Genomic DNA, 24,278 nt, shown 5'->3' with positions numbered 1-24,278 from the left:
GCATATCCGAGAGGTAGCTTCCAGTTGCGGTTGACTGCAACTCCGAGTAGCTGTTGTTTGTCCTTCCAGTTTCTTTCAGCACAATGCCACTGAAGATGTTTACCAGGATGGCTACCGCTGGTTGAGGTAGCCGTGCCCAGAGTTTCTTCAGCAAGGCATTGAGCTTTTTTATCTATGCCCCTTAGGTTTGCCTTTTCTTTTTGCTTGTCTCAAGATCATCTTGGCTTTTTTCAGCTTGCGCTTGCTGGCCGCTAGAGTATCCTGTCCCGTCGTGGAAGCACAACTGTGTAGCTGTGGTCGCAAGGGCAACTGGCCTGTCGCGAAGATGGAGCTTCAGGGCTGCTTGATGCTGCTTGAAGTTGCACTGTTGATGGGGCTTGTGGAGAGGGAAAATCAGTCTGAGGGTACCGTTGAGATTGGACCACTTGGGAGGTGGATGGAAGGTCAGTTCGGGGGTGTTGATTGAGGTCTGACCGCTCGAAAGGTAAACAGTGTGGGCACTGCACCTTGTTTGAGGTTAGTCTTGCCACCAAGCCTGTGGAAGCAGTCATTTTCGAAGTGCTCTGAACACAGCTTGGAGAACTTGGTGGGAGTCCAGTGTATGCATTTCATTTTCTGCGGCCATGGCTGGAGTAGTTCTGGGTGTCTCAGTGGAAATCTGCGGCAGACAACGAAGTCTGACTTTCAAAACACCGAAACAACTCTATTTCAATAAAACATATGCATATTTGTGCATTTCTAATTCTTGTTTGTGTGCATTTTATTCTAGAGACGTGCTTATTTTAAACTACCCCTTTCGCCTCATTTATAAGGCACTAATTATTGAACTTTCTGAAACTTTTTTACAAGTATGACGAGCATGTAATTTATAATATTTCAAACTTAATTTGGACTCGTTAAGTTGCTTCCACCACAGAGCAACTCTCAAATACGCGCGGTTGTCCTAAATAGATGTGCCCAAAACTGCTGGTTCAGATTGTGCTTGCTTGCCTATCGCATATTTAAGTGTATTATAAAGATGCGACTTGATAATGCCGCTCGAAAATGCGAGCTAAGGTTCGTAAAGATCGCAATGCAGCTGGAAACAGTTGGCGGCAAAAAGTTGGGAGTACGTATATAAAGCTTACCCGTGGTACGTTATCGCCGAGTTGTTCTTGTACTCTTAGTACAGTCAGGAGCCGCGCACGAATGCAGCATATTGTTTTAGAGTTCAACTCGCGTTAGAAATAAATTTAAATTGCAAAGGATTCGACCACGACGAGCTGCACAACATCTGAACCACATGAATATGGGCAGTCGTCCGCTATCTCTCGATCGCAAAATCAAGCGAAGCTTAATTGTAGTCAATGTTGCAGATTACATTGTTGCGTTGATTATAAGCACTGCAAAAGTTTGTCACTTCATCAACACTGCAGTTAAAGAAAAGCGCGCCAAAAATGTCGTCTGCTACTTAGTGCTTGCCCTGGCTGCTGCTGTTGAATTGCATGAAATGCGCAAACTCACATCTTCCAGCGATAATACGAAATCGGCATACACATATCAAGCATCAAATCGGCACTTCCATTCTCATTAGCAATCTAATCCGACATGTGTGCCTGCAAGGTGCTTCCACCACAGTGCAGTTTTGAAATGTGCACCGTTGTCAAGGGGGTTAACCTCACAGATGTTTGTATTAATGCATGCCACTGCGAATGGGAGTGCCGATTTGATGCATAATATGTGTGTGCCGATTTCGTATTATCGCTGGAAGATGCGGGTTTGGGCATTAGCAATTCAACAACAATAAGTAGCAGACGACATCTTGGCGCGCTTTTTTTGTGTGTGATTTTGGTTATATCTACAGTGTTGACGAAGTGGCACAATTTTGCAGTGCTTATGAGTTATAAATAATTATAATACTGTATAATGGCGCGCCTTAGGTTTCGGTTTCGGTGCTCCGCTTTGTTGACTGTAGTACAGCCTCCAGAAACCAGGGGATTCAATTGGCGCTGCCTACTCCCAGAGTTTAAAGCGTTTAAAGCCAGAGGAGCCCAAGTTGCCCGAGTTTACCCAGTTTACCAGTTCGCTTCCCATGGGCGGTACAGGAAGTTACACTCCTCGGACATACCTACGTACGCACTCGATGACGTAATGCGAGGGCCTTTAAAATAACGTTGCCCCGTCCCATCTCCCACTCTTCCTCCTAGCTTTTTTTCCTCTGACAATTTCCGCCAATAATGTAGCTATGAGCTGTCACATGACCCACGTCATCGCCATTGAGCGAAACGAAATGGTGCAGGGATTAGTCGAGCGTTCTCGCGGTTCATGTCGTAACTAGGTAAGGATTCGTGCATCTAACGAAGTCCCCCACTCTACCAAAGGCGAGAAAAGGCGTCCATAGCGTGAATGACTTCCCGCAGCGGGACATGGTCTGCGGGACGCCGTCTCCCAAGCACGTCGGCGGGCGTCCTCTGAGTTTGAACGCCGCCATTGGATCCTGGCGTCGACCGGGGCCCGACTGTCATGCGTTGAAGTAGTGTCGGCCCTCGACGCAACTTCGGTCATGGAGGTGGAGAGTCATCCCGAGAAAGACTGCAGCGCTCTGGGAGGCCTCTTCCAGTACATCATCAATGACCTCAAAGTGAGTCCCGTGGAAGATGGACGGGTTGGCCTCTCGGCTGCCAAAAGCGGACTTTTCGATCGGAGCTTGCCCTGAACGCGTGAGCTGTGCTCGGCCACCGAGCAGATCTCTGCAGACGTTCGACTTGATTTCTGCTCTTAAAGTTGGCTATCTGGTCTCAAAGCCGCGCTGCTCGGGGTGCACTTCGAACTTGGCCGACATTCCCCTGGCCTCATAAAGCAAAGAACGCTCCCCCACGTTTTCTGCTTTGTTTTGCTTCCTATTGCTGGACGGTTGTGCACGCTTACTTCCGTCGTAGAGACGGTTGCCCGATTACTTCTCACGCCACTGAGCCGGTTAATTAGTGACACGAATTCCTCGGAACCCTGGCTCCTGTGCCTTGCTTAAGTGCTTAAGTGCCTAAGTGCCGCACTCATGTGCTTCCGACGTCGTTTTTGTGTGGACCGTGGTCGGGCAGCAGCAGGGAGGCTTCTGAGGCGTGCATTTCGTTCCACTGGCTCGAACTCGTTGCCGAAACCTCAGTGGGCCTGGCGCGCGCGCGTCAGGACCCGGGTGGGCGGGGCCACCCTGGTGTATACATACAACACAGAGGGCCATGAAAGCTGGTGGCGTGAGCCTGCGCCTTGATATAGCGCTTGATTTGCACGCGCTCCCGTGCAAATAAACCGCCACGGGAACGCTCGCGCCACTGGCATTGCCACGATGACGAGCGCGTGTCGGGGTCGTCGGCTCTTGCCTGACATTCGGAAGCAGTTCCGTGCTTGTATCGCGCCTGGCGCAACCACAGTGGTGCAACCTCTAGGAAGCTCTCCTGGCGGCACGTAACCCTGCGATGAGAGAGGGCGAACAGATCGTTTCCTGCGTTGACAGTCGCTTCATACTCGATCTGAAAGTGGAAAAGCTTCGAGGAGCCAGTGGAGTGCATCTCTGCGCCGGTGTATTTCACCTTATCTACCCCAGGAAAGGCTACAAGCGCGAGCTTCTTGCTCTGGAGCAGATCTCGGCGGCACAAGCTCTCGTGCATTAAAGGGATACTTCAACGAAATGTTAAATATTCCCGTCGTGTTCAAAAATAGGTTGAATATGATCCACAATATCCGTAAATGACAATCGCACGTTTGTATTTTGAGCCTGGTGGCTGTATTTTTCGTTATAAACGGCCCACTCTGGCAAGCGCTCGGAGAAGGCCCAGCGGCGACCACGTGACATCTAACGCAATAGTGACGTAGGTCGTCTCAAGACGAGCAAAGCTACGGCAAGGCTGACGTCGAGAGGATGGCCTAGTCGTTCCAGCCACCGAAGCGGCTGCTTTTGTACGAATTTTGAGTGACGGGTTAATCTTCTGTAATCTTGTAGGGGGACAATAGCGACCTCTGCGACACACAGAAGGCATTCTCGGGAAGAGGGGAGTTCCTCCTGCCCCTCTTCTCTCGTCGTGGCCGGAGACGAGACAACCTCAGTCACTAGCTGTCAAGGTTCCTAGACGGGCATTACAAGCGAGGCATTAGCGACATCCACCAGGTGCTCTTTGCTAATCGTTTAATTCGTTTTAAAATTCCTTTTCGTGACTTTTTTAACGAGATCTTGGTATGTTCGATGTGATGCTGCTCCTTTGAACACATATAGACCAAAAAATGAGCGCCGAAATTTCCGTTGTAGTATCCCTTTAAGGGCAGCTGCCAACGCTTTGAGCTCACGTCTGTAGCCTTCGTTGCGGTACAACATAAGGTGAAATGGACTATAGGATTGGAGCTTAAAGGGGCCCTGCAATGACTTTTTACTGGTTTTTAATTTGCACTGAACCTGAGCGTACTGAACGTAGTAACTTAATCCAACTTTTCTTTTCTCAAATTTCGCTTTATTTTAAAAGTTATAGGCAAATTAGAATTACAAAAACAAGCAAAAAATAACCTCCCTCATGACGTCGTAGGTCCTGGCTTGAGTGGCCTTGAACTAGAGGAGGAGTAGTGAGCTCATCGAGCGTACACGGCTGCCGCACTCCGTGTCGACGGCTCGAGAGGGCGCCACTCAAGCACGTGTTGGATAGGCTGTATGAAGCGGGCGGCCTGGGCAGCTCGCATTGCATTTGCAGCGCGACTAAACACTAATTTGGCATAACATTTCATTGGCCACAAACGACAGCAAACACGGGGTAAATATCAGTTCAGAACGGGAGCCACTTCGCGCTGACCCACCGCCAAATGGCCAAATAGCCAGCAGGGCCCGCGCCGAAGGCCTTCGGAACGCTCGGAACCGGTTGGATTCTTGAGCCGGTATAGGACCACAGCGCCGCCGCGTACATCCGGGACCTTTCTACGCTCCTCGTTTGTCTCAGCCTCGTCCCACTATCCTTTTCTAGTATGCGCCGTTTTTTTCCGTCGCTTGGTGGCGGGTATGTCGACGGGTCATTTCTCGTTTCCGTACTTTCTAAACTGCATTTGTTTTTTTTCTGATCTAAAACAGTGAACAAAAACTACTTTCATACATAATTGAAATGGTTCGCGACACTTATATTTTGTATCTCGACTAAAAAAAAGCTCTTAGCGGCTTTGACCAGTAGTAAGCCCAGGACCTAAGACGTCACATTTTGCGCGCTTTCGGTACCGCGGGTCGCCCTCGTCGGTGGAGGAGGTTTCCGCGTCGTCCGGTTAAAATATGATGCACTGATATTTAGTTACTCTCTCCGTGCCCGCTGGCTTGTCACAACACCAAAAGACGTGGAAACCGCAAAAAAGGTAGACGCTTAAATATGATTGCAGGGCCCCTTTAAGGACGTTTTGCGCAGCAACCAGAGTTAACTTCACAGCTTGAGAGCTGTCCACGGCTTGTTTGTGCCTTTGCAGAACCTGTGCTCCTCCGTACCTGGGCTTTGTTGCTTAAAAATAACATAACCTGTAAGGGGCATTCACACGAGGGAGAGATCCCGGGGATTTCTCCCCGGCACGTGCTTCCCACGACGAAAATGTCAGGCGTTGCGATGTGCAAAAGCCTCGCGTTTTCATCTCGTGATGCGCGCATGCCGGGGAGAAATCCCCGGGATTTCTCCCTCGTGTGAATACCCCTTTATTTTCGCTCTAAAAAGTAAAAAAAAGAAGAGAAAAAAATGCAGCCCTTCATTTTCGCTCCTCCCATTTTATCGAAACTCATTTTAAAGACCAGGTGTAATTCATCGAAGCTCGGTTTAGAGAAAGTTAAGCCTCAGTTTAGTGGAGCGCCGTGTATTGAACTCTGTTTAGTTTGGCGAATCTGTTCGGCTGCCGTAATCAAATCTGGAAGCCACTGAAGGCTAGTGCATGATTCACAGAGTCGTGTTGGCCAAAATGAACTTGGGTAAAATGGTTGCCTCTGGTAAACATGAGCCGAGCACAATAGACCCTTTCCGGAATTCAGTCTGGCCACTTTGACCACTATCATCATCATCTGAAAACGGCATATGTGCTATACTGATGGCGGCCTTCTGTTTACTGATGAAGGAAGAAGTTGAAGATGCTCCTGAGCAGATGATTCGAGGCCCTATAGATTCTAGATGTTAGCGAGGCGTGAAGCAGGAACTGGAAGCAAGAGCTGCGTAAGCGTTCATTTCTAACTCAGTCCCAGTCAATCTGTTAGTAGCACTCAATCGGCTTCAAAGCCTCTTGATGTATAGGACTCTATCAATGCGTCTATGTGGGTTGGCGCTTCGTTCCGACTGGCTGCATTTGTTTCGCCGTCGACACTAAAAGAGATTGAAAAATAATTGTAGTGAAGTGAACATTCTCGTTTACCGTTGACCTTTAAGTGACGGTGCCCCATTAAATACTGCAGACCACAGGCTCATTGCCGCCATTAGTATAGTAAAAGATAAACTGCCATTTGAGTCACCAGATGGCACTGAGTTCCGGAAAGGGTCTATTGGCTTGTATTTGGGACACCAGCTTCACCTTTCACCGTACAATTCAGTGGCATCAGAACAGCGAGAGGGGCAGGCATTTCAGACACTTGGATACACCGCTTCTTAACCTTACGATGAACAGACGGGCGACCAGAGCCAATCCATAGCTCGGAGGATATCGCATGCCGGTTGGGTGTAGCGACGCGGGGAGCATTGCCAAGTCACAAAACACGCTCTGAGGTGTGGGTTGGCTCCAATGCTTGTAGGTATGTTGCAGTCCATTGTAGAAATCAAGGGGGGGGGGGGGGGGGGGGTCAGGACATCCGGACCCCCTCTCTAAATCCGCCCTTGGGTATGTTGCAGTCCATTGTAAGCTGGGGTATAGTAAGCAGCTCCTGCCCGGTCTCCTGAGCACTTCCAACGCCACTGATGCAATTCATTCGAAACAACCCAAAACGAGATATAAAGCCAAATGCCCATCCTTCGCAGGGGCAGATCCAAGGGGGAGGCGACGGGGGGCGGTTGTACCCCCCCCCCCCCTTCCCCAAAACAAAGTCGACCCCCCCTCCCTCCTCCCTTCTCGAAGGGCAATTTGACATGGGTGGACCCCTCGTGCAAAAGAAAGAATGGGAGAATAATATCCTTACAAATTCCCCCCCCCCCAAAAAAAACGGTGTTCTGGATCCGCCTCTGATCCTTCGTAGATGAACAGTCCACTCGGTTAGGGTTAGCAGGGATGCCAGTGAGAGACTAGCCTCCAATCCAGTGAGTGGGCTCCAAAAAGGGTTCTCTTGTCTAGGCACGTAGCCAAGATTTTGTTTTGGGGGGGGGGGGGGGGGGGGGGCGGGCGGGCGGGCGGGCGGGCGGAAGAGAGGAGGGGGAGGGGAGAGAGGGGGGCCCCAGCAAAATGGAAGATTTCGGGGGAGGGGGGGGGGGGGGGGGGCGGGCCCCATGGGCCCCCCCCCTGGCTATGTGCCTGCTCTTGTCCCTCAGGCTGAGTGGTGGTGGTGGTGTTTGCCTGACGTGAGGTTTTTCTCACTGGCTGTGGAAAAGTTTCACGGGCTTGGGTTATACTTTTCCACAGCCAGTGAGCAAAACCTCACGTCAGGCAAACACCACCACCACCACTCAGCCTGAGTATTTCTTGGAAAGGTGTATGTACGACCGTGGCATTTCAGAAGTGAGCAGTGGGCAGGCACAGCTTTGATGGCTGCCCACCAATGATCGTAACTTCGACTGCATTGCCACAGAAAGTTGCCTTGAGTACAACACTCCTGGTGCATAAGGGGAGGAAGAATGGCAGCCATGTTTTTCCACTTTGGAAGATTTTGCCTGTTTTCCCTCCTGTCGCCCGGCATTCTTTTCGTCAGGGTAGAGGAAAAAAACAACCGCATTTCCACGTGGTGAATGATGTTGATTGGGGCAAAGCTCTGGTGGTGCTTGTCTGCGTAGACGCTGAGCCGCAGCACCCGAGCCTTTCGTTCGTTTTCATCCAAGTCGCGTTGCGGTCAAATGCTCAAATGCGTATATAACCACGTTCCATACCACACATTCTCTTTCTGACATGAATGAAAACAAACGAAAGGCTCGGCATGCTGGGGCTCAGCGTCTATGCAGACAAGCACCACCAGAGCTTTGCCCCAATCAACATCATTCACCACGTGGAGATGCGGTTCTTTTTTTTTTACCTACACGAGCACGTGCTCGTGAGCACGTGAGCTCACGAGCAGGAGCACGTGCACCCAACGGCGGACGGACATACGGACATGGCTAGCACCTAAGGAACTTCGCCCCTAAAAGTCGGCACAAAAATGGTCTTTCAGCGAACATTAATATCTAATGACTTGAAAGTAAACATTTGGCAGAAATCTGCCTGGTTGGGTAAGAACAACTAGAAAAGGAGGAAGGAACGCCAACCAAAAATAAAAAGGAGCCCAACGTTTCGAAACCTGCTTGGTTTCTTCTTCAGGGGCGACTGTGTGCGCGAGGAGCAAGTGGTCTTCTTTTACGGCGGTGGACGTGATGTTTTCGCGATCCTAATGTGGCTGAGCCCGCTGACGTAAGCAGACGGTAAAGACCAATTCCTGGCAAAGGCTCTTCGTCGAGTCATGGCACATCCAAACCACACCGCAAAACATCAATCGGTCGCTTGGCGCTTTACCGTCTGCTTACGTCAGCTCTAGAAATTACGCCTAGCACTCCGAACGCAGCATTAATGGTTACCGACGCATGTTCATTGAAAACCTGTGCACTATCAACATGAACACACCGATCCTGCTAACGGATATGCGAGGCATCGAGGCGCCTTGTAGGTTGTAGCAAAAATGAATGAACTCACGCTTTTTTGATAGCACAGTGTATTTAGATTTCGCGGGATTAAGTGCCAAGCAGTTTTTGACGCACCAATTCGAAACATGTTCTATATCTGCTTGAAGGCAAGTGCAATCCAGCAACGACTTCACACTTAGAGAACTAGCAGACTAGTAGAAAGGACAGATAGGAGCTTGCATGTCTGCTCCCTTGGTTTGCTCTGTGTTTTCCTTGCCTCTGGTAAATTTGCATCTTGCTCAAATATATCCCTTTTTATGAAGGTGGGAAAAGCATAGCTTGATATAAGTATTAAAATAATAATACCCCACCTAATAGTTTACACTAATAGCTATGTGTCATAGCTCCTACCGGTGCGTCTTTTATCGAAGACTAGATGTTTCGGTGGCGCCATCTGGTAGGTGCTTTCTTACGACGTAGCAGGTAGGGTTCTGAGCAAAGGACATGCTGAGTAATCGCATGGATCCAACAAGGTAGAGACGACCTTGTTGGGTTTTTGCAGTCGGCAGAGTGTTTGACTGGTGCTGCGTCCTAGACGGTGGTCTCTCCGCCCGACACTTCTGGCGGTGTGACCCCAGCGGCAGACGCGTGTTCTGCTTTAGGTTGCTCTCCGGCTTGACAGTCCATGGGAAGCCAAGGGTATGCCCAACCGACAGGATTCCGACAGCATGGCACTTGACATGGGGGACCGCGTTGGATGGGATGCTTAACACTCTTGCTAATGAAAGCTGCCAACACTTTCGTCCCAATGTGGTTCGACGGTTGTTGGCTGCCATTCAGGTTTCGCACAATGGACCTTTTTCATCAATAGTGACAGATGGGCCAGTTGGTACGTGACTTATTTTGACAAAATGTGCTGCAAGAGGACAACACGAAGCGCTTTGTGTTGTCTTACTTACTGTGTCCTTGTCTTGCGGCACATTTTGTCAAAATAAGACCTTTCTCAAGAAGGGTTCTGCATGTGTGCAGGCCTTCTTCTTGCAGTGGTGAAAGCTTCGGTTGGCATCCTCCGGAAAAACGGTACCTCCGCCGCCTCTTCCGCGACTCGGACTAGCCGCAGTTGGAGCCGCTTGGTGTCGTCTATATGTGAAAAAGGTTGATTCTTTGAGTCAACAAACACATAGCAGCGGCCCTAGTGCGTAGCAGGTGTGTACTAGTGCCACTAAATGAGCTACGCTTCAGAGTAGCGACACTTGGCCATTTTGTGTCTTAAAATCATGGTTGCCAGTTATCTGCAGCGTTATCTGAAATCACAGGAAATGCTGTTCTGTCCTCCACAAATGTTTAAACAGTTCAGGACAGAGCAAAGCAATATTACATGACCTTCCTAACACCGGATCTAATGCTGAGGAAGTCGCACTTTTGAATCATGACGATCGGCAGTTGCGTCCGCTCTGCATGCGACCCAAAATGGCGGCGCCCACAACAATGTCGGGGAACGGAATGCCAATACTCTAAGCGCAGCTCATTTAGTGACTCTAGGTAAAACTGACAGGATATGCCAACTCACTTTCATTCAAGTGTTACACGGGAGATGTTCTCGAATTCGGTGTGCCCATTTTTCAATTTTGCGTTGGGGTAATCATAGAAGTTTGAGCTTGTTCCCTGCTGTAGGCACTGGAGTAAAGCACTGGATGTGTATGTGCATGTATATATATATATATATGTATGTGTATATATGTGTACATATATATATATATATTGTGTTGAAGCATCTTGGAATATTTTGGATAGTTTTCCCTTTGTTGTCTACAACTTCCCGATTTCTTTTATCGGCAAGTGTTAATCTTGTTTGATGTATTGCTGATAGTTGTCTGTTGTTCATTGTTATGATGAAAGTACCTTGTATTATTATTATATCATTTCTTGTGTACTTTTTAAATGTCTTTCTCGCCAGTGTATGTACCTGAAGGGGGCTGAGGACCAGTCAAGCTGCTTGGACAGCTTTTTTCCTCAGCCCCCACCATGCTTATACATGGTAAATAAAGCTATTATTATTATTATTAAATTCTATTTTCATTATGTAGCACCTTTGTGCTTGGGTAGACAAGGGTACAGCACCGTCCTGAAGCTTGGATACTTGAGCACCAAAGGTGCTTGCTGAGCACCACTACGCATCTTGAAATATCACTCCACCAAATCAGAATGTCTAGCTACCGGGAATTGCCAGGGAAATTTTGATTACCGGGAAAAATTGTGGAATTTTCAGGGATATTGTCAAAAAGTTGGCCCATTCAGGGAAAATGAGCCGGAAACGCCATTGAGTGCCCAAGCAAAGGCTTGAGGACTCGGGGGCAGAAAAATAGGGAATAAATTCTGCTTAGAGCGGAGCTCAGGCTTTGCTCACCGGATGTAGAGTGTGCTAACCGATGCAAAGGGAACAGCCGACAAATCCAGTCCAAGCTTTGGATTGAATTGGATTGGATTCAGGCCTCTTCACTGACGATGTCGGTGGCGAGAAAGTGCTCGTTTAATCCGGACTGGACGAACCCAAATATTTCGGAATATGCAAGTTGAATTAAGCCCGTGAAAAATTATCCTCACGGTGCGCAATGCTCAATGCTTTGTGTTGTTATGGTCTTATATATTTAACCACCCCTACAGTGGTCAGGGAACCTCACCTAAAATTTCTAGGGAAAACCTGGAAAAGTCGGGGAATTTCAAAATAGTAATTTGCTAGACAGCCCGTTAATAAATGCAGTTTGCGAAACCGGTTCTCCCCCGTTACCCTGACAAGCCGAGAGATCTGCGTCGTTTGACCGGACTCTCGTACCTGCTACATCATAAACAGTGATGTTGATGGCTAGAGAAGTGCACCGAATAGCTCGCACACACCGCCAATAGGAGTAATTTTCCCTATTTTGTAAACCGTGTGGTAGAAAAATATGATTTGCTTGTGAAAATAGTTGCTAATACTCAGGTTGGAAGGGTAGAGGCAAAGCTAGCTGCCTTTGTCTGTCCTCGCCAGCGTTCGAACCTTTCGAACACGTTGGAACCTTTTGAACACGTCATTCCAACAGCACAACTTGCATTAGTTGCCATATACGTAAAGAAAGTAAACAAAAATGCATATATCTACATAGCTACAAACATGCACACTTGTCGCACAAATTCGTAGAAATTATTTTACAAATATAAACAAGGATTAATCTGTCCTCAGACGAATGCAATATTACAAGAAATAAGAAAACAATTCACAAAACGTTTTGAAATTCTAAACCCAGCTAGATAATGCCACACAAAGATGACCGTCATTTGTACGACATTGATTCGTAATCACTGACGTATAATCACAAAATGATCAAAGCAGCAAAAAAATGATTAAAGGAGCAAAATAAATAGAAAACAATTCGCAAAACGTTTTAAAATTCTAAACCCAGCTAGATAATGCCACACAAAGATGACCGTCATTTGTATGACATTGATTCGTAATCACTGACATATAATCGCAAAATAATCAAAGCAGCAAAAAAATGATTAAAGGAGCAAAATAAGTAGAAAACAATTCGCAAAAACGTTTTAAAATTCCAAACCTAGCTAGATAATGCCACACAAAGATGACCATCATTTGTACGACATTGATTCATAATCACTGACGTATAATCACAAAATGATCAAAGCAGCAAAAAATGATAAAGGAGCAAAATAAATAGAAAACAATTCGCAAAAACATTTTAAAATTCCAAACCTGGCTAGATAACGCCACACAAAGATGACCGTCATTTGTACGACATTGATTCGTAATCACTGACGTATAATCACAAAATGATCAAAGCAGCAAAAAAATGATTAAAGGAGCAAAATAAATAGATAACAATTTGCAAAAACGTTTTAAAATTCCAAACCCAGCTAAATAATGCCACACAAAGATGACCATCATTTGTACGACATTGATTCGTAATCACTGACGTATAATCACAAAATGATCAAAGCAGCAAAAAAATGATTAAAAGAGCAAAATAAATAGATAACAATTTGCAAAAACGTTTTAAAATTCCAAACCTAGCATGATAATGCCACACAAAGATGACCATCATTTGTACGACACTGATTCGTAATCACTGACGTATAATCACAAAATGATCAAAGGAGCAAAAAAAATTACATCTTGACAAGATGAAAGTGAAAAAACGAAGGCAAACTGGTGAACTAACTACACCATGATAAATAGGAGACTGGGAACAAATAACAAGCAAGACAGCCGTACACTCAGTCTAAAAAACATGTCTGCTAATTTTATTTCTCATTGTCACATTTATACAATTGCGCCCCCCCCCCCTCCCCCCTCCCCCCGCGTATGGTTGTCCTTTTTTATTTAATTTGTTCCTAACCTAGGGTTTATCACTGTGGAATAATGACAAAACTGAGAGAGAAAAATGAAATGCTGAATTTGGTGCTTGTTTTTACTTGTTTCTATGGGCAGTTTCATTCACATGAAGGACTAGACTATCGGATTTTTTTTTTTTTTTTTCGCTTATACCTAAGCCTGTCAAGTTTGTCTGAACCCCAATGAAAGCACCATTTTTCTTTTTCTCGTACGTTTGCGGGAGTGATATGAAATTGTAGAAGTTTGCCCTGCTTCTGGAGTGTACATGTTGGAAGCGGTGTTCTTTTTTTCTTCAAGTTTAATCTTTCTCACTTTAGTATCACCTGTATGAGTTTGCCTGTACCGGTCAGGTGAGAAAATATGGAAAAGTGAATTTGTAATTTTGTATATCCATAATGTCTTTGTGTGCCATTGAAGGATGTTGGTAGAGGAATTTGTCTTTGAAAGGAAAGGCCGCTTGATTTGGATGGGCTGAGTGTGTGGGGCAAGTGTGGTGGCTTAAGGGGCCCTTGTCTATCTCCCAGGGAGGCACCCCCATCTGGGAGGACTTCCTGGCCAAGGCAACCAAGCTCCACTCGCAGCTCAGGTGAGAGCATGGGCGTACCAACCGGGGGGGGAGCAAGGGGGGCACTTGCCCCCCCAGCTCTCAAAGTGGTGGGGCAAGGTATGTGTTTTGCCCCCCCTGAAACAACCGCCCCTGGGCAGGGCGAACACTGGCCGGTAGCGCTCGAGGGATACCAAGTGCACCGCTGCCTGGCCCTGGGGGGGGTCTGGTTTGCCCCCCCCCCCCCCCCCCCCCCCCCATTAAAAAACAAGTTGGTACGCCACTGGGTGAGAGCACGCACTGGCACCCACCTGGAAACACCCAGAAGCCATTACGAGGGACTCGTTAATTCTTCACGAAACTGCCATGTGTCTCTCTAGCTACTAGGAAGGCTCGTTAGAAATTATACACTACAAACGTGTAATCCTTTTTTGGGAAAGTATAGACCCTTCCTCTTTTGTGCCAAATTTGAGCAATTATAGACTACAATCCTTTTCGGGAAAGTATGGAACTCTCTGGCGCCAAATTACCCCAGATACGAGGGACTTGTTAATTCTTCACGAAACTGCGATATGTCTCTCTATCTACTAGGAAGGCTCGTTCGAAATTATAGACTACAAACGTGTAATCCTTTTTTGGGAAAGTATAGAACTCTCTTGCGCCAAATTTGAGCAATTATAGACTACAATCCTTTTCGGGAAAGTATGGAACTCTCTGGCGCCAAATTACCCCAGATACGAGGGACTTGTTAATTCTTCACGAAACTGCGATATGTCTCTCTATCTACTAGGAAGGCTCGTTAGAAATTATAGACTACAAACATGTAATCCTTTTCGGGAAAGTATGGAACTCTCTGGCGCCAAATTACCCCAGATACGAGGGACTTGTTAATTCTTCACGAAACTGCGATATGTCTCTCTATCTACTAGGAAGGCTCGTTAGAAATTATAGACTACAAACATGTAATCCTTTTCGGGAAAGTATGGAACTCTCTGGCGCCAAATTACCCCAGATACGAGGGACTTGTTAATTCTTCACAAAACTGCCACTTGTCTCTCTAGCTACTAGGAAGGCTCGTTAGAAATTATAGACTACAAACGTGTAATCCTTTTTTGGGAAAGTATAGAACTCTCTTGCGCCAAATTCGAGCCACCATAAGTGACCTTCTGTTGCTTCACCGAGATGCCACTGAAATGGGTCACAGAGAATTCACGCAAAGCCCTGATCGACTGAGGTGATGAAAGGAAACAATGTGAAGGCCAGTGATGGCCGTGCACAGCTGCCGGAAAGTGTCCGTCTTTGAAAGAAGCATGTCAGGTTTCATTACAAAATAGTTAAATCTATGCTGTATATTTAACCCTTCCATTTCCTGGCATTTGTTTATAATAATAATAATAATAATAATAATAATAATTTGTTTATTTAATGTGCCCAAAAACAACCACGCGGGTCTTCATATTGGCGCACACAAAACAAAAGAAGAAACATAGCACACGCACAGCTTAAAATGTACGAATTAGCATGACAACAAATACGTCGCACACTTCACACAAAATGTAATACAGTAAAACCTTGTTATAACAAAATGGGATATAACAAAGTAATGGATATAATAAAGCAATCATAATTCCCCTTGCTTGAATAGTTGGAAGAAATGGACATTGGCTATAACAAACTAATGGTTATAACGAAATAATTACGACCGCTCCTTCAACTTCTTTATAACGAGGTTTTACTGTAGTATCAACTTTTAACTAGACTTCCCAAGTTCCGGCGAAAAACTACGAGATCTGTGAAGATGTCCAAGCTAGACGATGCGATTGTATTAAATGAAATTTGCATACGGGACAGTGGTGAAAGTTTAGACATGAATTTAGTATAAAAGTCAGTAAAATTTCTGGTAACGCGACAAGGAACATGAAAATCGACATATTTATGTCGATTTTTATGTCGAAATTATGAGATATCGGCGGGTGTTCTCCGGTGGTTATTTATTTCGCGAAGTAAAGGTGTATTTCGATTATCTGTTTCGAACGGTTACCAAAAACTGATGAAAAAAATCTCGCGAAAAGCTAAGTTCCTCTAAGTGGAGTTAAGACAAAAGCAGTCCTAGCTGTAGCAGAAATTTCCAAAATTTGGGGGGGTCTAGGTTTGAACTGATTTTGTATTTTTTACACGGACCAATTCGGCTGAAACTAGATTGCCTGTGGCAGGAGTCTCAAACTTGTTTGAGTGTGGGAGCCAGACGGACCACCCTTAAAAGGGCCAGCGTAAGGTGGGGTTCGAGAAATTTCATAAAGAATCCTCAAGCTCTCAGCTTAACTCTCGGTTTTGCCACGATGTCTTTAGTTTTCGGTTTGTTTCTAGGATTGCCTGGCCCCTACCTGATGCGAGGACAAAGATTAAGACGGCACCTCCCCGCCCACGTGCTGGCATTTTTTTAAGGGAAGACACTGCCCAGAAAAAAAAAATTTTTGCAAAAAACGTTGATTTTGAAAAATGACATCTTTACATCCACCAACATCTAGAGAGTATTCTCTAAAAGTTTCATTAATTTTCACTGTATAGTTAATGTTTTATAAATTATTTTCTGTCCATCAAAGCTATAGAAAATGTAGGGTTTGGAGCACTTTGAACACATATTTCTCCGTTCCACTTTTTGGTATAAATTCCATTTTAGTCAATCTATCGTTTGATAATGGCAAAACAGGGAAAGCTCATTCTTCCCTTTTCTTGACTGAAATTTAATAAGGAGTGCGGCTATGGAACTTTTTTGTCACGTTACGGATGTCTTTTGTAAAAAATGTTGACATTTTGTCGAAGGCACAGAAGACCAAAACGTTGACCAATTTTGCAGAAAAAAAATTTATAGAAATGAATTACTTTTTAGAAAAAATGTTTCATAGCCGCACCCTCTAGGCATTTTGCTACATATCTAGCAAATAAAAATCTTTAATATCGCAATAGTTTTCTGACGATAGATTAACTAAACAACGTAGGCGTGTTGCAGATAGAAGCTACTCTTATTTCCTTCTCATTTAACCGACAGACCTGGAATTTTTTTGTGCACCCTCTAGCATGACCACCAGCCTACCCTGTAAATTTCATTAATTTTAAGACAAGGGTTCAAAAGTTGACCCCCCTAGGGGGTGTGTCCCCTTAACAGAACAACAGATCGAGCAGATTGTCGTCCCCATTGCTCAATTCACTCGGGGTATTAATCAAGCTCGACGTGTCTCGAAACTAACAAAATGATCTCTTCGTCGACAGTTTTTGCTTTTCCGACGATTTTCTATCGGCATTCTCAGAAAATACTTTTATTTTCAAGGGGCCCTCTAGCGATTTTTTTTACGTGTTTGATAATTGCGGTGAGGACGGAGCTCATAGAACATAAGAACACGGAAAAGAAAATTTTTTTTCAGGAAATTGGCATTATTTGGGGAGGTATAAGCGAATTAAAATTGCAAAAATGGGCAAAAATGGTTTGCTTTGTGGCACATTAGGGGAGAAATGAATTGATTAAGAGGGTTGGAGCGGCTAGCCGATCGGCCGAGGTTTATGGCCGCCGAGGACGTAAACAGTTGGTCATGGCATCATCAGCAAAGCCCCTTGCATTGCTTCATCGTCCCAGACGAATCGATGCTCCGTACACGACGGCATTGATGCAGAATGGCGTTCGTCAACCACGTCGAGGAGAGCTCGACCGAGCTGCTCCACTTTATTTTCATATCTGCCGATCGGTATTAATGCGATCGGCGTGATCAAAGCAGCAATTGGGGCAGGGGTTCCCTGTAGGGGGCACTCTGGCGATATTTTGAGCAACCCCAACTAACCATATATTCGAAATCGCTGTCCGTTACTCTTTTCGGTGTGCTATTTAGTATCGCGAAATTCAGAATAGTTATTGTGAAATCGGCAAATGAAAACGACGCCAAAACGGAAGATTCGAATATGCCCGCGCTTTTCATTGCCCTGACGTCACGGTTGGGATGGATTGCGGTTCGAGCGGGCAGTCTAAATATGAACTATGCCGAGCATTTGTATCGTGCTGCTGCGCGGGAGCTGGAGCGACCTTCCAAAGCATTCATTTGACACCATGAAACTGTTTGTAATCAGATGTGAACAAAGTCTACAGCCCAAAGAGTGAACTCCTACCCAACCATGATGTCACTTTTTCAATGTTGCCCGTAGAGCTTTTCACATTGAAAAACACGATGAGGTCCAAAATTGTAAATTCTGTAACTGCACGAAAAAAAGTTATATTGTCCAAATATTTGGGTCACTAGTTCAGCGATGTTTGTTGGTGTGCCTAGCCAGCTTTTAGGCAAATCGGGGACTATAAAGAAAACGGCGGAGTACCCCTTTAAGGGGTGTCCAAACAGAACACTACAAAACACACGACTCCGACAAATCGTGAAAATCGAAGCAGACACTTCCATTTTTACGATTTGTCGGAGTCGTAGAAGTTTTTGCAGGAGTCGTGAAAATTTCCACGATCACGACTTCTCTCCTCGCCTCCTCCACTTTTCTCCGACGTCACACGCCACCTGCGTCTGGCTCACCTTGCCAACGCCCTCGCGTACCGCCGTCGCCTCGGCTCGAAGGCCAAGGGGGTCCGGCTTCGGGTGGATTTGGGACATTCCTGCGTCGAAGGGTGCGTTTCGCCCGCCTCGAATCTGCTTTCTTTGTCGAGATTCACTTTCGTGGTGATGGCGTCCGACGCGGTTCCGTATTGTGAGCGGAGGCCTTGAGCGATTGATCGACAGCCAACAGAGCGTGTGAGTGGCTCTCCGGACCCACGTGATGAGCAGAGCAAGGCCGCCGTGGAGGAAGCGAGGGGGATATTTGACGGGGGGAAGTTTCCCCGCGGGAAGAATTGACGGAGGGAAATTTCCCTCCGACGGCCGGAAGCGGAGCTCGGCACGATTTGCCGGAGTCGTGAGTTTTGTAGTATCCTGTTTGGACAGGCCTTTAGTAGGTGTTTGGTGAGGGGAGTCACCATCAGGGTGTAAGATAGAGAGTTAGTCCAGCTGGGAGTGGACTGATTTTTGCCTGGGGGATGGAAGCAAATTGGCTTAGAAGAGTGAGAATCATTCTTTAGTTTCTAGGCCAGGTGGCGCAAGCTGCTGTCTGTTATTCGCGACTCCGGCAAAACGGACGCCACCAAGCGGGAAAACCGGGAACCAGCCGGACCAGGTCGCTCCGAGCCCCTCCGCGTCTCTGGTGGCTTTCGCGGACACGTGTTGTCGGCGCGATGGCGAACGATGTAATTTGACGAAGGTCCGAAAATTTCTCAAGTTTGCCCGAGTGTTTATTAGTGTGGTGAAGCCTCAGTAGATCCTTCCATCCCGTGTTTGAAAGCCCGTTTACGCCACAACACGCGGTTGCATGCTTTCGATTTCTTGGATGGGGAGGAATCGCGGAAAAGCGTTTTGATTTCTTGTCTGTCTTGAATCACATTCAAAGTGACGACTACTTGGTAACCGATAAATGGTTTCTTTATAAGGATGTAGCGACAGACGAGGTGTTTCACTGGAGGGAACATCAATGTTGCAATCAAGTGAATGGGAAGGTTCGATAGCTGCTTTTCTTGAGTTTGGTTGTGCTCGATTAGCTTCAAGTTTGAGCCACCCACGCCGGCCGGTGCGTTGGCTATTCATCTTGGCTGCTTTTCGCCGAAAAAGCCTCTGGACCGCACTGGGCTGATTTCGCAATCCCTTGATTCAGGAAAACCTGCTCGCTGCATATGATTAACGATGGAGAATTATCTGCTTTCAAAAGGTGAGGGACGCATCTCGCCAAGTTAGAAGCTGTCACAGCATTATGATCTATCGCGCCTCCAATATTTCTATTATACCCCCGTCGAAGCCAGCAGCAATATACGTCTACATTGCTCAGGTTGACCGGTCCCAGGTGGCGGGTTCGAATCCCGACCGAGGTGCCCGCAATATGACGGAGGCTTATTGCGGAGAAGGCGCCGTGTAACGGAGCTTTCGGTTGCACGTCAAAAGATCCCCTGGTGGTCGAAATTAATCCCCAGTCCTCCGCTGGGGCGTGCCAGATGCCGGTCGTTGGTTTGGCATGTAAAACCCCCGAATTTGACTTTGACTTTTAGGTTGACCAGCCACAAAAAAAGCTCATTTTCTCTGTTCAGGATTCGAAGTCAAGTTCAATGCAGAGAGGTTCTGCGTGAATCTCCGTGCTACCGGCAAGAACCATTTGTCCGAGTTTAAGTAGTATCTCTCTGTTTGTCAAATATACTTTTATTCAGCAGTTCACCTGATAGCTAGTCAACTAAGCTCATATTGAACCCGAAGAATACACTAATATCGCTCTAATGGGACATAGTACGTAATATAATACACAACCCGCTGGTCAAAATGACTTCTCGATTGCTACTGAAACCTGAATTGAAATATGAGCATCATCTGCTTGGTGGGACGCCAGCGGGTTTAACATGCTCCTTGGCTCAAGAAGCGTTCGCTTAATTTTCCTAATTTTCCCAATTTTCCTGCAGCCTGTGTCGTTGACCGAGCAGACCGGAGCTGTTTCTTAAACGTGGATACACACAAAAGCTCGATTTCGCGGAGAGGCAAGTCGCATGGTCGAGGCATGCGAGTTAGCTGAAAATTACTCTCGGTGGAACAAGTCTGTAGTCATCGCCGCTTTCCTTAGATGATCAAAACTCATTGGAGTCTATTACCCCCTCTCCAAAGCATGCACAGTTTCGGTTTCGAAGGAAATCTCCGAAACAGAAGTTTGATACGAAAATAACGAGACACCGGGAAAACAACTATGCTCTGCAAGTTTATGCGCACTGGCTGCACTTAACAGTCTCAGTTCAAATACCTCTAAAATTGGGCATTAAACAAAAGAAAATCTGTTAAATTTAATGCGCCATGTTTCCAACGCGACCTAAACCAAGGAGGCTCCTTGACCTGGACCCAGCCGCCATGTTTCTTTAATGGTGGCGCCCCCTATAGGTCGCTGGAGTCGCGAATAAAGGGTACAGCCGTTAGGATTAGGGGTGTCGCGAACCGGCCGCGGTTCGAGTTCGACCAGGTTCGACTTTTTCTAACTTTTAGTGGAAAGTTCGTCGAACCTTGTATTGAGGTTCGACTCGTGTGCGCATACGCGACAGCCTGGCCAGTTGGCTTCGGATTGGATGGTAATGGCTAAGAGATGAATTAAGTGCAGCGCTGATCGGCTATTTCAGTCAATACAGTACTAAAATTTAAGTTATTAACTTCTTCAGTGAATAGAATTAGTTTCCTTCATTCGCAGCTGTTCACAAAATAAAATAACCCTTTGCATAAGAAAAGAAATTCTCCAAACCTAGACATGCTTGTATCAAGGGCTGGCCACACTGTCCACAAAGTCGAACCGGTCGAAACTGGTGAAAAGTTTGAAGGTTCGTCGGACCGGTTCGACCCAGTCGAACCCCGAAAGTTCGACCAAAAAATCTGGTTCGACAAAAGGTCGCCACACCCCTAGTAAGGATCTATCCAGCATCCATCCGTCCTTTGGCCATCACAATCCAATCCAGGTTTCTGGCTCCGCAGCATTGTTTCACACCAATGTTACCTGCATTCCTAATGCAGTGTAGGGTTAATATTTTTATTTGCGTTCCGAAGGACAATTCTTTTTTTTTTTTTTCTACGTACCCATATTCGGAAGCGTGACACTGTTTTGTAGAAATGTGCTGGCACATGGTTCCCATTTCGTTGAACTGCTTGATTACAAATTGTCGCCTTTTTCATGTCAGGATGTGAATCCTTGATCACACTACTCATTGAAACTGGACATTATAGAACCGGGTTCGACTAAGTCGGACCGGTTCGACGAACCTTCGAACTTTTCACCAGATTCGACCGGTTCGACTTTGTGGACAGTGTGGCCAGACCTTGATACCAGCATGTCTAGGTTTGGAATATTTGTGTTTATGCAAAGGGTTACTTTATATTGTGAACAGCTGCAATTAAAAGAAACCAACTCTAACCAATAAAGAAGTTAATAACTTAATTTTAGTACTTTATTAACTGAAATAGCCAATCCGCGCTGCACTTAATTCATCTTTTAGCCATTATCATCCAATCCGAAGCCAACTGGCCAGCCTGCCGCACATGCGCACGCGAGTCGAACCTCAATAGAAGGTTCGTCGAAATTTCCACTAAAAGTTTGAAAAAGTCGAACCTGGTCGAACTCGAACCGCGGCCGGTTCGCGACACCCCTAATTGAAACTGGACATTATAGAACCCAGAATATTTTTATTGATTAAGCTTTTGTCTACTATCCTTGATTTTGGGGCAACTAGATCGCTATCACGACCTTGATTGCCTGCAAAATCGTTGTCTTTAGAAGTTGTGAGGTCCAGGCAATGTTCTTTTTAGGTCACGTGACAAGACTTTGTATTTGGCATGCATGAACTACAGGGGGCACTTCTCTGGCTATCATCGTCATCATCGTTTGTGACATCGCGAGCAGGGAAGGTTGCGCAGATCTCCCGCTCAACAGCTCGCCCGTGCACTGTTTGGGTAACGCGCTGCGAGGCCTGTTTCTCTCATAGCGTTTATCTGGCGAAGTGTCATTTGTAGCAGGACAATATACCAAAGCTTGAAGCCGAGGCACGCATAGTCGCGCTAACGGTTTTGGCGCCGAGCTGTCGAACAACTGGGATACGGTCAAACCCGTATATAACGAACAACAGGAAACGTTTGCGATCAGTTCGATATAGCAAGTAGTTCGATATAGCGAAAAACATTTACATCGAACTTCCGCGACGAGTTTGTTGTAAGGCGAAGAGCCTTCTCTTTCTTTCTCATCTCTTCAGTTCCGCCTTGTAACACAACGCTAGAAAGATGTTTTTTTTTTTTTTGGGTATGGGTGGAGAGTTTGTAGGCTTTGCGATGAAAAGATTTTTTTTTTTTCTGTGCGTGTGTGCGGAGTATATTTTTTTTAGCTTTCTGCTCTTCTGAATCACTGATTTGCTCAATTTTGTTTGCAACTTGAGCTTTTGGAATTTTCTTTCTTTCATACTTCTTTTTCGGGGAAGGGACAGGCTAGAAGACGATTGTCTGCGCGTTTTTGGAAGGCTTCCCCAGGGAGGAAAAGTTTGATATAGACAATATGTTGTTTGTTATAAAGCATACTTTTACATGCATTTTTATTTAAATTTTCCGTGAGTTCGGCATCGACAATAATTCGCGGTACGTGGGTTCATTCTAAACGGGTTTCACTTTAGTGGGATGCTGCTCTCTGCCCCGTTACAGAAAGCTGGAAGATGAAAATAGGATATCCGGCGCTTTACCTCACTACCGTATCTACCACGTCGAATAGGGTGTATTTTTTATTAGGATTCGGACAAAAGAAAACCGAGAAAGGAATGTCTCGTCAAATTGTAAAAAGGACAGCGAAATTGGAAAAACTCTCGCGCGTGTAGTCAACGATTCGGTGAATACGACTTCGTGTATTCCATTGGTTTCAATGTGTTCTGTGAGTAGTGGTCTCTTATTACATTAAAACCTCGTTATAACAAAGTTGAAGGAGCGGTCGTAATTTTATTTCGTTAGAACCATTAGTTTGTCGTAGCCACTGTCCATTTCTTTCCACTTTTAGCAAACTAGGGGAATCATGATTGCCCCCCCCCCCCCCCCCCCGATTTATTCTTCTCTCCTAGGCACACCTTTCACCAGGGCCGTACCCAGAAAAAAATTTCGGGGGGGGGGGGGGGGGGGTTTTTGGGGACAACGGCGGCCATTTTGAAAGTGTCTATTGCCTTATTTTCGCCTATGAATCATGTGCATCGGTGGCATATAATGGAGAGCTACAGCAAACCGGAGAACCGGTCCCGCTTTGGTACCCGGTAGCCGACCGGTGCCACTGCGCGTGCGCAGAGGTGGAGATTAAAATCGGCTGGCTGCCAGTGCACCGACCAGGGCCGTACCCAGAAAAAAATTTCGGGGGGGGTTTTCGGGGACAACGGCGGCCATTTTGAAAGTGTCTATTGCCTTATTTTCGCCTATGAATCATGTGCATCGGTGGCATATAATGGAGAGCTACAGCAAACCGGAGAACCGGTCCCGGTTTGGTACCCGGTAGCCGACCGGTGCCACTGCGCGTGCGCAGAGGTGGAGATAAAAATCGGCTGGCTGCCAGTGCACCGACCAGGGCCGTACCCAGAAAAAAATTTCGGGGGGGGGGTCACAACCCCCTAACCCCCCCCCCCCCCCTGGTTACGGCCGTGCCTTTCACACAATCACACACACACACACACAAACACACTGATATTGTCCTTTTTTCTCGACTTTCTAGCTTTTCTTCTCTCCCTTTCCCCTTGGTTTAATATTTTGATTATGTAGATACCACAATTGTGTTTCATATTTTTTTTTTATTTTTTTATTTTATATATAATGGTGTTAACTTGATCGCTGACTAACCCTTTATTACCAAGGGGTCCCTTCAACTGTTTTCTTTTGAAAACTTTGGGACCCCCGTCTGAATAAGTGTAATTATCTAACATCTTGTGTACAAATAAAAACACATTTTGACTTTGACTTTTGACTTTAACGAGGTTTTACTGCGGTTCCAA

At 46.1% G+C, this 24,278-nt stretch overlaps 1 protein-coding gene and 1 long non-coding RNA gene across 4 annotated transcripts in view; one reads left to right on the top strand and one right to left on the bottom strand.

Moving 5' to 3' along the window:
- Positions 1-239: 239 nt before the first annotated feature.
- On the bottom strand, positions 240-1,672 carry LOC121833769. The gene is made up of 2 exons (XR_006076857.1): positions 1,504-1,672; positions 240-658 (listed from the first exon to the last, which is right to left on the bottom strand). It is a non-coding gene; the product is annotated as an uncharacterized LOC121833769 (long non-coding RNA).
- A 350-nt stretch (positions 1,673-2,022) lies between these two features.
- Positions 2,023-24,278, top strand: part of LOC8023963 (protein MTSS 1) — a 94,439-nt gene continuing 72,183 nt past the window's right edge. The window contains exons 1-3 of one of the 3 annotated variants that reach the window (XM_029977130.4): positions 2,023-2,317; positions 2,400-2,620; positions 13,671-13,732. In XM_029977130.4, the coding sequence (XP_029832990.3) occupies positions 2,543-2,620; positions 13,671-13,732 (140 nt within the window). In that variant the 5' untranslated portion in view covers positions 2,023-2,317; positions 2,400-2,542. Of the gene's footprint in view, positions 2,621-13,670; positions 13,733-24,278 lie in introns of all 3 variants that reach the window. The other 2 variants (XM_029977129.3, XM_042287378.1) reach the window with 2 other exon arrangements.

The sequence above is a fragment of the Ixodes scapularis genome, unplaced genomic scaffold, assembly GCF_016920785.2.
Source record: "Ixodes scapularis isolate PalLabHiFi unplaced genomic scaffold, ASM1692078v2 PGA_scaffold9__187_contigs__length_104089568, whole genome shotgun sequence".
Classification (NCBI taxonomy): domain Eukaryota; kingdom Metazoa; phylum Arthropoda; class Arachnida; order Ixodida; family Ixodidae; genus Ixodes; species Ixodes scapularis.
Note: the sequence above shows the minus strand (reverse complement) of the source record. Positions and strands in the feature narration are given on the sequence as shown.